At 40.1% G+C, this 14,258-nt stretch overlaps 1 protein-coding gene across 2 annotated transcripts in view; it reads right to left on the reverse strand.

Annotated features, from left to right (window-relative positions):
- Window positions 1-8,639: 8,639 nt before the first annotated feature.
- Window positions 8,640-14,258, reverse strand: part of zgc:66447 (SLAIN motif-containing protein-like) — a 40,363-nt gene continuing 34,744 nt past the window's right edge. For both annotated transcript variants that reach the window (XM_060832707.1, XM_060832706.1), the window contains 3 exons: window positions 14,091-14,228; window positions 12,400-12,730; window positions 8,640-11,152 (listed from right to left, as the gene is read on the reverse strand). In XM_060832707.1, coding sequence (XP_060688690.1) covers window positions 11,086-11,152; window positions 12,400-12,730; window positions 14,091-14,228 — 536 coding nt within the window. In that variant the 3' untranslated portion in view covers window positions 8,640-11,085. The remainder of the gene's footprint in view (window positions 11,153-12,399; window positions 12,731-14,090; window positions 14,229-14,258) is intronic.

The following is a 14,258-nucleotide window of genomic DNA, read 5'->3' on the forward strand; positions in this document are numbered from 1 at the left end:
TGTACACTTAATATAGTAAACAAATTGCAAGATACAAGCAGTTCAACACCAACTCAATTTGAAATTAATTGTAGTTTAATTAAAGTCAGACTTTAAGGACAATTGCATGCCAAAGTTATCAAAGTTCAAGCTTAAGATTCCTGTTTGAAGTGGCATTCAGTTTCAAATTTCAAGATCATTCTCCTTCATCAGTATTATAACTGGGTAAAAAATGACTCACTGAAAATATCCTTATACCTTTACATTAACTAAATGAAAAATGACTACATTGCTTTAAGATGTTGTGACAATTTCTATAGATGGTTTTTAAATTACTTTTCATCTATCATTTGGAAGTTCAATTTCGTCAATTGCTTCTGGTTGAAAGCACAGCACAACAAGGCACACTTGACTTTTGTTACAGCAGCCTTTGGAGATTACCCTTCAGTTCTCAATTAGTTCAAAATAATTCTTGGCTCCTGAATGGTTTCACTGCTTTTCCTTTTCTGTTTAGTAACTTCCAATCCCAGAAGAGACTGACAGTGAAAATAATACTGGGAATTTCCAGTCTCCCGCTTTGTTTTAAAGTTTTTGCTAAGTGTCTCTGAAGCTGGAGGGAGCTGGGTTCATCTGAGGCCCCAGAAATCAACATGAACTTAAACATTAATTGTAAGAATGATCACTTTCACAAAATGGAATTGTAGTTTACCAGAGTCTATTTAAAAACCTGGAGAAACTGAGTTACTACAGACGCTGGACAGTCAAAGTTGATAGTGTGGTGTTGGGGGAAAAAAGCAGTGGGTCAGGCACCAGCTGAGAAGCAAGGAAGCCACCATTTTGGGCAGGACTTCAAGACAGGGGGGAGAGAAAGGGGCTAAGATCAATGGGGAAAAGTAGATGGGATGGTGACAGGTAGGTCAAGTCAAGAGGGCAGATGAGTCAGAGGGTTGAGGCTGAGATGGGGTGGGGGGGGTGGGGGAAAGAGATTAAAAACAAGTAAATTTAGTGTTAAAGGCAGTAAACTTTATTCTTAAATTCATTCAGTATCTTTTTTCTGAAGAGCCCATTGGAGCTGAAACATCGACAACATCTGTGGACAAAGTTAGTCCTGAAAGTTCAATATCTTGGTTTCCAAATTACTGGACTTTTCTTTGTTCTTAGTCCAATCTCCCTAAATCTATTTCAGAAGACAGTCAATTCAATACAAAAATGTTCTTTTGCAAGCAATTGAAAGACATTAAGCCATTCCTACAAATTAACACCCATATTAGTGGTATGACAATATCAGAATATCAAAAGATTTGCAACAACCTTTGCTTTGTCTTCAAATATACTGACTTTTCAAAGTGTAGTTTGGAGATATTTGGAAAAACAAATGCTTATTCTTATGTATTCAGTTCTAAAATGGCCCAGGGTTGGAATTAGAATCTTGCACTTTTTTGAAAGTCAATATTTTAAATTCCCAATGTATGGGGTGATTTCCAATATTAATGGGTTAACTACATTAGAACATGAACTGCAGCAGAGACACAGTAAACTACAAGCAAGCCTGGACAACTTTCCATTGCTACCAGACTTGCAGTAGCGGTTTTGTACATCTACTGTTGGCTGGATGGTTCAGCAGGATAGGGGTTGATGGGAACATTTCACTTAGAGGGTAAGTCGATTTAAGGCCAGGTGAGAAATTAGCCTCTTTATGGATGATGAGTAGCTAATGGTATCTCAACAAACTGCCAACATCCATTCTAAACACTAATATTTAGGCAGGTTGTAGACCAGATAAGTAGGGGTTTATGTTAATTGAGGCAACAGGAATAAAATCATGAAGTAACATTTATGCTCTGATTCAATGGCATACCTGGTCATGCTACGAAGGACAGATTTCCTGTTGTCAGTAGGTGTTAGGCATCCAGCAAACCTCAATCATTGGTAGTTACAAAGATAGAGACAAGATGGTTTTGAAAGCCCAAATCCACTTCACAATGGATTAATAAGTCTCATGATTATGAATAGAGTATATAGAAGCACAACTGGAAGGTCAGCATAAATTAGTCAGCAGTGTACTGGGCATCACCAGACATAATTTCCACCCTCTGCATTTAATACAGATGAGTTGAACCCTCCGGTTAGTAATTTGTGAATATTGTGTTAAGATAGTGCTGCAACCGTTCAGCTATGTCAACGCAGGGACAGAGTGCACAGATGGACTTGGAGAGAAAAAATTGTTCATAATACCAAAAAGTCAATGCACAGGAAGTGGAGTACCATTCATATAGACAGTGATGCTAGTTGTCAACAACATGTAAAACAGATTGGTCACCAACGGCAAGACATTTCCCAGACCATATCAAGTTTCACACATGGAAGGCCTGATCAAAAAGGGAAGTGGAAGCATGAGGGGTTGATTAAACTGAAATAGCTGTTCATTCAATTACTTCTGTCAAGATCCAGCAACAGATAAGGAAGAGTTGACAGCTTTAGTTACACACAATGTTGAGGAATTTTGAATACCAATTTTAGATAGTTAAACTCAGTGCACGCTCCATTAGCACAGATACATTCACAACTTCCACCTCAGTCCCCTGCAATTTGCCTACTGCTGAAACAGAGCCACAGTAGATGCTATTTCCCGACCACTACACATCCCTGGAACAGCTGGATACAAGGACACCTACATCAGACTACAGCTCTGCCTTCAACACTATAATCCTCTCGAGGCTAATCTCAAAACTCCAGGACCTAGGTATCTGCTCCACCCTCTGCAACCGGATTCTCATCTTCCTAAGCCACAGACCGCAATCAGAGAAGGTAGACAACTGCACCTCTTCCACGATAACCCTCAATAGTGGAAGCCCTCCAAGGATAAGTTTTCAGGCCCCTATTGTATTCCCACAACTGTTAAGCCAAATTCAAGTTTGCTGACAACGCCATCACAGTAGAAAGGATATCAAACAACGATGAGTCAGAATACAGAGGAGACAGAGGGCTTGGTCTCACCACCAGCAAAACAAAAGAACAGATCATTGACTTCAGGGAGAAAGGAGGATGACATGCCCCCATCTACATCAACAGAGCTGGTAGTTACAACCTGTGTGTTACTTTTCTCTCTTTACTTTTTGAGGAAAGGACAATGTTAATTTTGTGGTAGGGCTTAGCCTTTGTTTTTTGTCTGTGTTTTTGGTGTTTGGACTGAGCCCTTATGGAAGACATACAGTTTACCAGAGGAGCTGTTCCTGTGGGGAGGCCTAGCCCTGGGACTGGGCCACTGAAGACCAAATGTGTGCGCGCGCTGGGAGGTGAGCACTTGCAGTATCCTAGAGCTTGGGTGCAGACCTTTCCTTCAGGAGCAGATCAAACCCTTATGACTTAACTGCCTGTACAAGATTCTATGTCCTGAGAGTGGGCCAGGACCCCATGGAGACTCAACACCTGTGTGCTGTGAGGTGTGCATTTGCTGCCTTCAGGAGTGGTCTCTGCAGTTTGGAGTGGACTCCATTTTGGACCATGCATCTCAAAGACTGGAGTGGACCCTATTCCTGGGAATGGACTCTTGTATTTTGAAGACTCTATTTGGACTGCGTACCAGAAAGGACTGTTTTTTCAGTAATTAACTGTATTGTGTTTGTTGGGCCTAGCACTTGCACTGTCTTGCATGTCCCTGGGGCTGGCAGGCCTTACTGTGAGCTAGGAGGCTCATGGGTCATCCTGAAAGCTGCAAATGTGTTGCTGGTCAAAGCACAGCAGGCCAGGCAGCATCTCAGGAATAGAGAATTCGACGTTTCGAGCATAAGCCCTTCATCAGGAAGGGCTTTGACAGCTTTGACCAGCAACACATTTGCAGCTGTGATCTCCAGCATCTGCAGACCTCATTTTTTACATCCTGAAAGCTGTCAGCCCAAGAGCCAGAAGGTTGGTAGGCTGTCCTGAAAGCGAGAGTGTGCAGGCCACGCTGGTGCCAGTCGCTCCGAGAGCCAGATGGTGGGTAGGCCATTCTGAGCGCTGTCGTCCCAAGAAGGGGTAATCAAAACGGGCTGTCCTAGAGGTGGTTGAAAGGTGGATCAGAGCAGCCAAGACCCAGAAGGCGCGTGGGCTACTGTGCACACTGTCGTCCCAGGGAAGGGGACAGGCTGTCCTAGAGGTGGCTGGAAGGTGTGCCAAGATAGCCCACTGGCCGGAAGGTGCATCCAGGTGGGTGAGAGCCCAATAATACGTAGAGGCAGGCTGAGAGCCAGAAGTGAGTAGCCGTTCTCAGTGCTGTCACCCCGGGCAGGCTATCCTGGAGATGGTCGAAAGGTGCTGAGGGTGGGTAGTGAAACCGGAAGGTGGGTAGGCCGTCCTGACCGCTGTCACCCCTCGCAGGTTCCGGGGATGGGCTGTCCTAGAGGTGGTCAAAAGGTGTATCAGGGCAGACCGAGAACTGGAAGGGGCATGGGGTGGACTGAGAGCCTGAAGGTGTGGGAGGGACAAGGGCTTGCTGGGTCTGTATTGTCTGCACTTTTGTATGTAACAGTATTGTTACATATACAAATTTCATTGTCACGTTCTTTTCATAAGTGGAACTGGGATTTGAGGGTTATCCTCACCTACCTGTAACTGGTTGAACAGTAGGGTTTAGGGTCTCCTCACCCTTGTAAAATTGCAATAAATGTTAAGTTTTCCTTTTTGTAAGCTGTTTTGTAATTTTGTGATAAAATTATCTATTTTTTATTCCTGTTTATATAAAGGATATCCAACAATGATGAGTCAGAATACAGAGGAGATAGAGGGCTTGGTCTCACCACCAGCAAAATAAAAGAACAGATCATTGACTTATACATCAACTGAGTTGAGGTGGAGGGGGCAAGAGTATCAAGCTCCTATGAATGACTATAACTGACGACTTATCCTGGACTTTCCATATAGATCGAACAGTCAAAAAGGCCTAACAATTCTTCTTCTTCCTCAGCTGGCTTAGGAATTTCAGCACTTTTCCAGATGCACCATAGAGAGCATACGATCCAGGTGCATAATACTTCTCAGTGCTACAGAAAGGCTGCCAATTTGTCCCATTCCAGTAATGCTTACTTAAAGACAGACAGACAGCAGTCTGTCTCACAGCGCCCGAGATCCAGGTTCAATTCCCACCTCAGGCACGTTCTCCCCATGTCTGCGTGGGTTTCTTCCAGGTGCTCCGGTTTCCTCCCACAGTCACAAAGATGTGCGGGTCAGGTGAATTGGCCAAGCTAAATTGCCCATAGTGTTAGGTAAGGGGTAAATGTAGGGTATGGGTGGGTTGCGCTTCGGCGGGTCGGTGTGGACTTGTTGGGCCGAAGGGCCTGTTTCCACATTGTAAGTAATCTAATCTAAAAAAAACAGCTTCTGCACTACAGTTATTAGGCTGCTGAATGGACTCTAACTTACAATAACATGGAACTTGCTAATGTTCATTGTGCTTGCATGTCATACTCTAAGCACCCTATGAGCTGCCTGTATTGCTCACAAAACAAAGCTCAGGTACGTGTGACTAGAATAAATCAAATCAAACTAAACCTACTGCAAGCATCAAATGGTATAATATGGTGAGTACAGCACAGATGTGCAAGAGGTAACAAAAGTACTGACAGCTGTGCCTCTGACTCGAAGGAGAGGTCTCACAAAAGCTCTTTCTTGCCGATACCTAGTCTCTGCTGTCAAGAGGGAAATTGCTTCAGCAGTTGAAAAAATTGCGTGAATAACCGAGTTTACAGATAAGCACAATGCTCTGCACAAAAAGAAACCCGTTCATAGTAGTAGTCACTTTCTTTGTGTCACAAGAACACATGGCATCCTCCACTGAATAAGGAGCGATATTCGTGGGTCATTGGAGAGAGTCAGTACAAAGGATGTGCATAGATTGCCTTTGCATATCCTCATTGTGATAATACTGCACATGTAGTTGAAATAGAATAGACATATCTGTCACAAGGAGCTGAAACACTAAGGTAAACATAAGAACTTCTGTAGGTTAAAAGGAAATTAAGTAACAAATGATCAACAAGTACAGGACAAACAGCATTCCAGAAAACAGACAACCCAGAATCAAATTTTGGACATTCAGCACACAGTAAAGCTGGTCCACTTTTCTTTTAAAAAATAGAGATGTTCTGGGATTGTGCACTGGGTTCAGAGACGATATCGTAATAAATACCCCTTGTAACCAATAAACACCGACTCAGATAATGACATCCATGAATAAGTAAATTTAAAAAAGGTATAACCTTGAGCCAACCAGAATGCCATTCATGTGACCTGAATGGAGGGTTTTAGGGTTGTCTAATGATGTCGGTGCCTGGCAGCTTCCCAAAACCCATATGCAAACCTGCATTACAAGCGGATGCAGACAATGTTAGCATTTAGGTAATACTTCCTGTTCAGAAAAATCACCTGTTTGCGAATAAAGTCTTGATAACCATGTGGGTATGATCAATGATTTCCCTCCACCTGGGGAAATATAGCTATGACTCTGAAGAAAAATGGTCACTGGCCCAACTGTTCAAACTTCCAATACATTGAATCATCGGATGGTACTTGAAATCCTTCATATGCCATGTTTATCTTAACAATACCTACAATGCACCAGATGAGAAAAGAGTGCCGTCATCACATTTGCAGCCATGGGCTCTGGATGTCTAAGACTTTCCATGATGTAAAGTTTTATTTCAGCATAGCAGTCGAGGCAATCTTCAGAGATATTGGTCCTTCATCTCCATAAAGCCAAACCTCTGACATAACACCCTTTAACCCAAGCAACATTTTGAGAGTACAAAGTTTGATTTGTTTTGCGTTAGCTCTCCTGAGACACCTTAGCCATTGCACAGTTGTTCCATGTAATTGCAGCCCCAATTCTAATTCCAATACAGAGAGGGAGGGGACAAAAATTAGTACAGTCAGAAATTTGATACTATGGACAGATAAAGCCCACACACAAGTCTCTTTGCCCCATCTCCTTAGCCACTGCAGACAGAATCATCCTTTGTCTCCAAGTGCACCCAAATGTAATAGCATCACTTCAAGAGACAACCTGCAGGCCGATCCACAGTTTGGCTTCTAATGAGGCAGTGAGAGCAAACTCCTACGGATAGCTTGTGGCATGTACTATTAGAAAAATGCAGGAAAATGTCTGACAATAGTTTAACAGACTTAATTTTCTGTGATTCAGATTGGTGGCACTCTTGGCTGTGTCATAAGTGTAATGTTCAAGTCTTACTTTGGGGTTGGAGTTCCAAAATCTAGACTGACAAGCCATTGCAGGACTGACAGAACACCAGTTTATCTTGCAAGTGAAGTGTAAAACCAAAATGTTCCGACTGTCTGCTCATGCAAATATAAAAATTCCCATGACACTTTTTAAAGCAGAGAAATTATTCCCAATTAATTGACCAGTTTATTAATTGATATTCTTTATCAATACCACCAAAAAAAAAATTCTGGTGATTTTCACATTGCCTTTTCACTGTTTGTTGCATACATATTGCTACCACATTTACTATAACAGTTCATGACATGTGAAGTACATGCTTCAAGTGGTCATGAAAATCAGACATATGCATTTTTGTTTTGGTTGTGCGTCACAGACCCATCCTGACTTCCACATTGTAGAATCGATTAGTACCAAGTCAATAGAAAAGAGATGGTTTGATGCTGACCTGCACGATTTCACAGGCTGGCAATATTCTGGTACTGTTTATTATGTTGCTCTTCATACAAATGAGTGCAAATTCCATGTTGATTCATACAAATGATATGGAATCAAGGCTGGCAAATGGAATTGGGATACTGAATAGCCACAATATCCTGGCAACAGGTTGAATCAACTGAGAAAGTGAGGACTGCAGATGCTGGAGATCAGTCAAGTATGTGGTGCTGGATAAGGACAGCAGGGCAGACAGCATCCGAGGAGCAGGATAGATATTCCTGTTAATATTTAACGTGCTGATTAGAGATGCAGCAGGTAACAGTTGAGATCAGATTTACATAGGCATAATGATCAAAAAATATATTTAGAGCAAGAAGCCCATGAGTTTAAGTCTAAAAATATTATAGTGCTATGATATAGTTAATCTTTGGTTTGCTGTTGAAATAAGAATTGCACAGTGAAAATGAGAACGTCAAAAGAAAACTTGTGTTATAATCGCACTTTTTGCTGAATTGGTGTATTATGCACAATGCCCATTTAAACATCTATTATGACAGATGATAAACACAATGTCATGGAACACCGTAGTGTCTTAAGAGTTTTTGCCATTCCTTTACTAATGCTCAGTCAATATCTTAGAAGATCCCACGTATGTCACGTGACAGAATGCCACAAGAACTGTAACAGTTAAAGGAAAAGGCCCACTACAAGCCTTGCAATCCAACCTTGGCACGTGGGCAATAATGCTGCCTTTCCTTCCAACATTAGCAAGATCAGAGGATAAATGGAAACAAAGCTATTTTGCTTACTGCGGTGGCAATGGTTTCCTCACTCTCCCATCAATACAAAGGAATTTAAGTCAGAAACTGAGTATATCAAAATTTGGAAGTCCAACTGAGGGTATAAAAACAAGTCTCGTAATTGCTGCACATCAAAAAGATAAAACATTCAGAAATTTTCATTCAAAAAGTTTAATTTAATAAAGAAATTCAAATGGAATGCCTTTGACACTTACCCAATCAATGCTGGCATAGGAAGGAAATAAAAACACATACATGACTTCATGCTAGTCTACAACTGAATATAAACAGACTGTTAACACTTCTATCTTATAAAGACTCCGTAATCACAAATTCAAAAGTTCTTCAATAATGTCCTTTAAGAACTAAAATTCAAAACAAGCTAGTTGGGTAAATCAGCTGCTTGAGAATGGCAATTGTAAAATTCACATCACAGCACAGACCTTACTACTAACTTACGGGGATTAGTTGCATAAGAAACATATTTTGAAGATTCAATCCCACACTTCAACCAGTTTGCTGCTGACCAGTATGTAACTGATACTTTCTCTCACTCCAAGAAATAGAGTAATTGAATCAACCAACCAGGTAAATTGTATATAAATGGGGTATACTGCTAATTTAAAAGTATAGTACTGGTACACAATCCTTTATCTCAAATTCCAAAATCCGGCGTTTTTATTGTAAAGTTTTTTTCTGCATATCAAGGTTGTTTGGTGTGCGAACAGGTGACCAAACTCAACTCACGTCACTCAAATGTGACATGATGGCATGGCCCAGCACTGGCAGGCGTCAACTGCATCTTAGCACTTGTACTGGTTACACATGGGTCTGCTGTTCGGTAATTTTTTTTTATTTCACTGTGAAAGTGTCATTTATTCTGAAATCCGAAAAACCGGCCCCGAAGATTTTGGATAAAGGATTGTGTACCTGTATTTAGCAGTTTATTATTGAAACTTGCTATAGACTACTTACTGCTCAAAATGTTCTCTTTTGGAATTATTTAAATTAACTGAAAACTTCAATTTCATACAGAAATATTGAGACTGATGGGCTGATTTTTTCTTTACCCTTTCCCAATCAAATATTCTAGGTTTTACAAGAGTTATCTCAATTCATCTTCTCCTGAAGCATTCCAACTTCACATCAGGTGCCATGCAACTACAATGCAGTCAATTTCTCTTTCAGTTGAAAAGATGTCCAGAGATCAAACATTCACTGTGCAAACATAAGACATTTGACCTTCTGTGCACAGGCAGTATCTTTGCACGAGGTAAAAAAAAAGTCAGTTGATTTTTGGTACAGCAGGCAAATTAGCAGTAGCTGGAAACTGTGGAAGAATAACTAACAGCAATTGATCACCACCACCACAGAACACAGGATCTATTACATCATTTCAAATGTTACAGTAGATTTAGTGGAGTAGTTGACAGGATCAGTAACTTAATGTTCTTGAAACTTTTAAACTTACTGCACCACATCACAAGAAATACTGGTTAAATTTTCACTTCAACACGCTTGGGTGTATGTTTTTGTACCGTGGGGTAGGGACATTCCAAACTGACACCTAGTGAGTTCACAAGATTTTGGGGTGACAAGCTTCGAGGCAAAGGTGGCTGCAAAACGTGAACTGTATTTTGACAGCTTTAAGGTCCCCTTTTAACTGGTTTTATTTCCTGTTGGTAGACATGCCCTCGTGGCCTGTTTGGAGGCTCAAATGCCTCTGAACCACAGTCAATAAAAAGTGAGTGTGAAATTTTCTCAGCAGTTTTAAACACTATACCCCACCAATAAATATCCACCATGTGGGATCCCATTCATTAATCCATACCCCCTAAATCCCCACATCCAAACTTTCACTTGAACCACAAGTCATTAAAATGGATTCTTTGTTGAAAAAAAATTATTGGTAAGCACCGCCTTAAGGGAGTAGGCAAGTTTAGTTAAACATTTGGAGCGCTGTAAGGATATTAGATACTCAACTTACAAAGTTGAACAATGTTCTCAGCTGCTCCTGCAGAATGCAACAAGTACTTGAGAAAGATAGACTCCTAATGTTCATGCAATATGGTTTGATCAATTGCAACATTACCGCATACAAAAAAACAATGCTGTGGCTCTTATGAACCAATCTTTAAATAAATTGCAAGCCTTTGAATAGAACTGAGCAAAGGAATGTTCAAGCACTTGGCAACTACAGACATCTCCAAACACTGATCTCATTTTTTTGCCTTCTTCTGTTGTGCATTGATTTAAGAAAGGAATGATAAAGAAATTAGATGTTAAAGCATCAAAACAAATTGTGATTGACTTCGCTATTTAAAAGATTGAGTAGTACATAATTTTACCTCAAGTTCAAGATCAGTTTGGAGAGTTTGGATTTGCAATGCATAAATATGTAAACTAGATTTAAAGATACCTACATGACCCAATCTGACTTCATATAACTGGACTGATGATGCAATCAACAGGAGCCCAGGAGGCAGAATCCTGGCACAGACAGTCTCTGACGTCTAAAACCTGTCTTTACAAAATATTGTTCATTACCAGAAACTGAATTTTTCTCTCGTTTGATTTAAATTGGACTTCTGCCCAGCCAGCTGGGCTTTCACTTCATCAGGTGCCAGCAGTTTGTGAATCTTTGGGCTTTCCTCAATAACAGCCTTCTTTCCATTTGTCTTCTGTCACAGTGCTGTGTGTCTTCGGGAGTTGCAGTGTCCTGATAATAAAGGGAAATTCAGTTAGTTCCAAATCATGTAATCGAACACCCAGACAAGCTCACAAAAACAAACACTTTGTTGAAGCAAACCAACAGGAGTGCCCAGAATACTGATAGGAATCAACTGGCAATGATCAGTCTCCAACTAGTATGTAGTCTGTTAAATGAGCAAAACAAAACACTATCCCCATTCCCCTTCCTTTTACCTGAACATATATTCTTTTATGTCTATCCATCTCAAATCAGCTGGCGATGGGTCTATTGCAGGACTATCTGAGTATTCTCCAATTACCTGACTTTTTATTTGCATTCTTTGCCATTTCCAAATTTCATTCCCCACCCTGACGTTTCAATTTCTTCACCTTCAGAATTTTATTTGCTATGTTGGCAATAATGGCTGAAAACAAGTGGGCAAAAATATAGCTTTGACAGGTGGAAATCTTTTGCAAGTTAGTATGGCGAGCACAAAGTTGATCAAGTACTTTGATATTTTTAAACTGTCAAATTAGCATATTATTTTGGCAAGTAACATTTTTGTGTGGATACTCTCAAGATCACCATGTCTACCGAGATAAAGCTCCTTTTTGACTCCTTTTAAGAGAAGTGAAAGTGCATCAGCCGACTTTAACAGGCTGCTTCTCATTTAAATAGCTTGGTCCAGAAGGCTGCATTTCAAGAATATGCAGTTGGACCAATGTACAAAAAAAAATCCGAAAATATAGACATGATGTAAGAATTCATAATGGTCTGTGCGAATGTCCCCCTTGATATTTTTTGTCTCTCTGTCATGGTCAAAAACAAATCACTTTAAGAGGATGCGCAAGACATGCCAGGGGTAAACTAAGTACAGAGTCAGAGATTGACTTATTCATTCAGAGCATTTGGAACCTCAATATGTTAAATAGCTTGCAGTATCATAGCCAATGAAGGGTAGCTATGGTAGAGAACACCTGGTGTCAATATAGCACTTGACGATTGTAATTCCAAATTGACAGAATATTGATGGTTAGGGAAATTATCCAAACTGAAGTTAATTGCCAAGCCATTTATTTGAAGGGGTTTGGAAAGTTCTTGCTTTTAAACAAAATTCTCATATCTTGATTAAAAGTGATACATTTCCTTTTCTCAAAGAGAAAAATGAACTCAACAGTTTTCCCGATTAGTGCTGCAGTTGTCCTTGCTAATACAAAGACTTTGAACATCAAGTTATGCTTCTTTTATCTTTAATTGAAATAACCAATACATACCTTCTTGATGGCTGCAAAAGCTTGGTCTTGGAAACTGTGGAAGTAGGAGTGCAAGTGCTAGCAACCCGTGACTTAGTAGGGATGCTCCTAGGAACAGGAGCTGAACTAGAAGATCTTCCATTCGTGGCAATGCCAGTAGGTGAAGAAATGCTTGAACAAGTTGGAGACTGGATTCTACGAACAGTACTCCCAGAACATGGGTATCCTGTTTTCACTGGATGCCTTGTTGTCAAGGGAGAATTACTATTTGCAATAGCTTTCACTGACTGTCTGCTGGAGGGAGAAATCTGGCCACTGTTCCCAGTAGTGTACCTGAGCTTACCAGAAGAACCTAGCCAAAATAAGAAGATAAATTATTAATAAGACACTTATCTATAGAAGCATCTTCCACATAAAGCTACTTTATCTTTTCAAGATGACAGCTAAAATTTAAAAATATGGACTTAAGAACAAACTTCAAAACAGTGAATTCTATTCCTACCATAAATAAGGCATACATAGATGAATTTATCCATTTGATAAAACTGATAAAACTTTTGATACATCAGATAGCTAAGCTGCTCCAGCATAAGATTTTGACTAAAGATTTACTACAATAACAAAGAACAACACCCATTTTCCACTCAAGAACCATGCGTCCTTCAGGACTCAATATCAAGTTAAACAATTGCAGAGCACGATGCCTTACTTCCATGTTTATTACCCATCCCCACACCCGAGTACTATAATGAAATGGGTTGCTTTCAGCACAGCCAACCATTTTCCACACTCAACTTCCTATCAAGCTTCACTTCTCCCCAGCTTACTATCAACAATCCCTTTGGGTGCACATCTTCTTTCCTCCCTCTCTCCTGAAGTTCCTCTTTATTAGTCAAAATGGTTGTCACTCTGGATAATTTGAACAAAGCAAAAAAATGTAAATACTGGGAATCTGAAACAAATACCAAAAAAAAAGGCAAGAATCAGCAGGTCAGGGCAATACTCGAGGAGCAAAAAGAAAAACAGGTCTAATGATCCTTCATTAGGATGATGCCTGATCTTCATATTTCTCCAAATTTTCTATTTTGTACCAATGAGTTTCTGTCTAGATCACAGTACAGAAGAAATTAGTTGTGCTGCTAATTAGGTATCACTTTAAGAGCGTGATATTCAGAATTAGGTTTCCGGGTGAATTGACAATAGTGTTATTCTGTTTACATTCAGGCTTATTTAACAATTAAACTGCAATTCATCCCAAATCAAAGGCCAATCCTGTAAGGGTGTACACCTGGAATCCTTTTCAATTGTTGCCCGAGAACTGTGTCTGTGCAGCATTAGCTCAAGGAAAGGAAAACAAGAAAAAAAGGCTAGGTCACAAATACCAGACCACATTAAATCGGATATTAAATACTTTGCAATTTAAAATCCGAAATATCCAAGTCCCTCAAGTTGAGAGATGATAAATTTTCAAACCGACCAATGGTCCTGTAACTTCAGAATTGGATTGATTATTGTTATGGAGAATAATTAACAGAAAAGCCTTATGTTCAATTTTACTTTGAAATTCTCAATTAAAACAGAAAGCAAGTGGGCCCATCATAAAATTTATCTGGCAGGTTAATTTCACATTTGAAAAAACTAAAATAACTGCTTCACGTGAGCGATTGGTTAATGTTTTCCTCATTTCTCAGAGCAGATCCAATGCAACATACCAGCCGAAGACTGCTGCAATCGTGAAATTCGACTGCTGGGTATTTGCAAATTAGATTCAAAGCTTCGACTGTTTCTACCCGAATCAGAGGAGCGAATTCCAGACTTGGCCAGATTGGGCATACTACGACGCATTTCCTCTGTAACAAAATGAAGTGAAGCAAGGCTTA

This window comes from Hemiscyllium ocellatum, chromosome 11, assembly GCF_020745735.1.
Source record: "Hemiscyllium ocellatum isolate sHemOce1 chromosome 11, sHemOce1.pat.X.cur, whole genome shotgun sequence".
NCBI lineage: Eukaryota > Metazoa > Chordata > Chondrichthyes > Orectolobiformes > Hemiscylliidae > Hemiscyllium > Hemiscyllium ocellatum.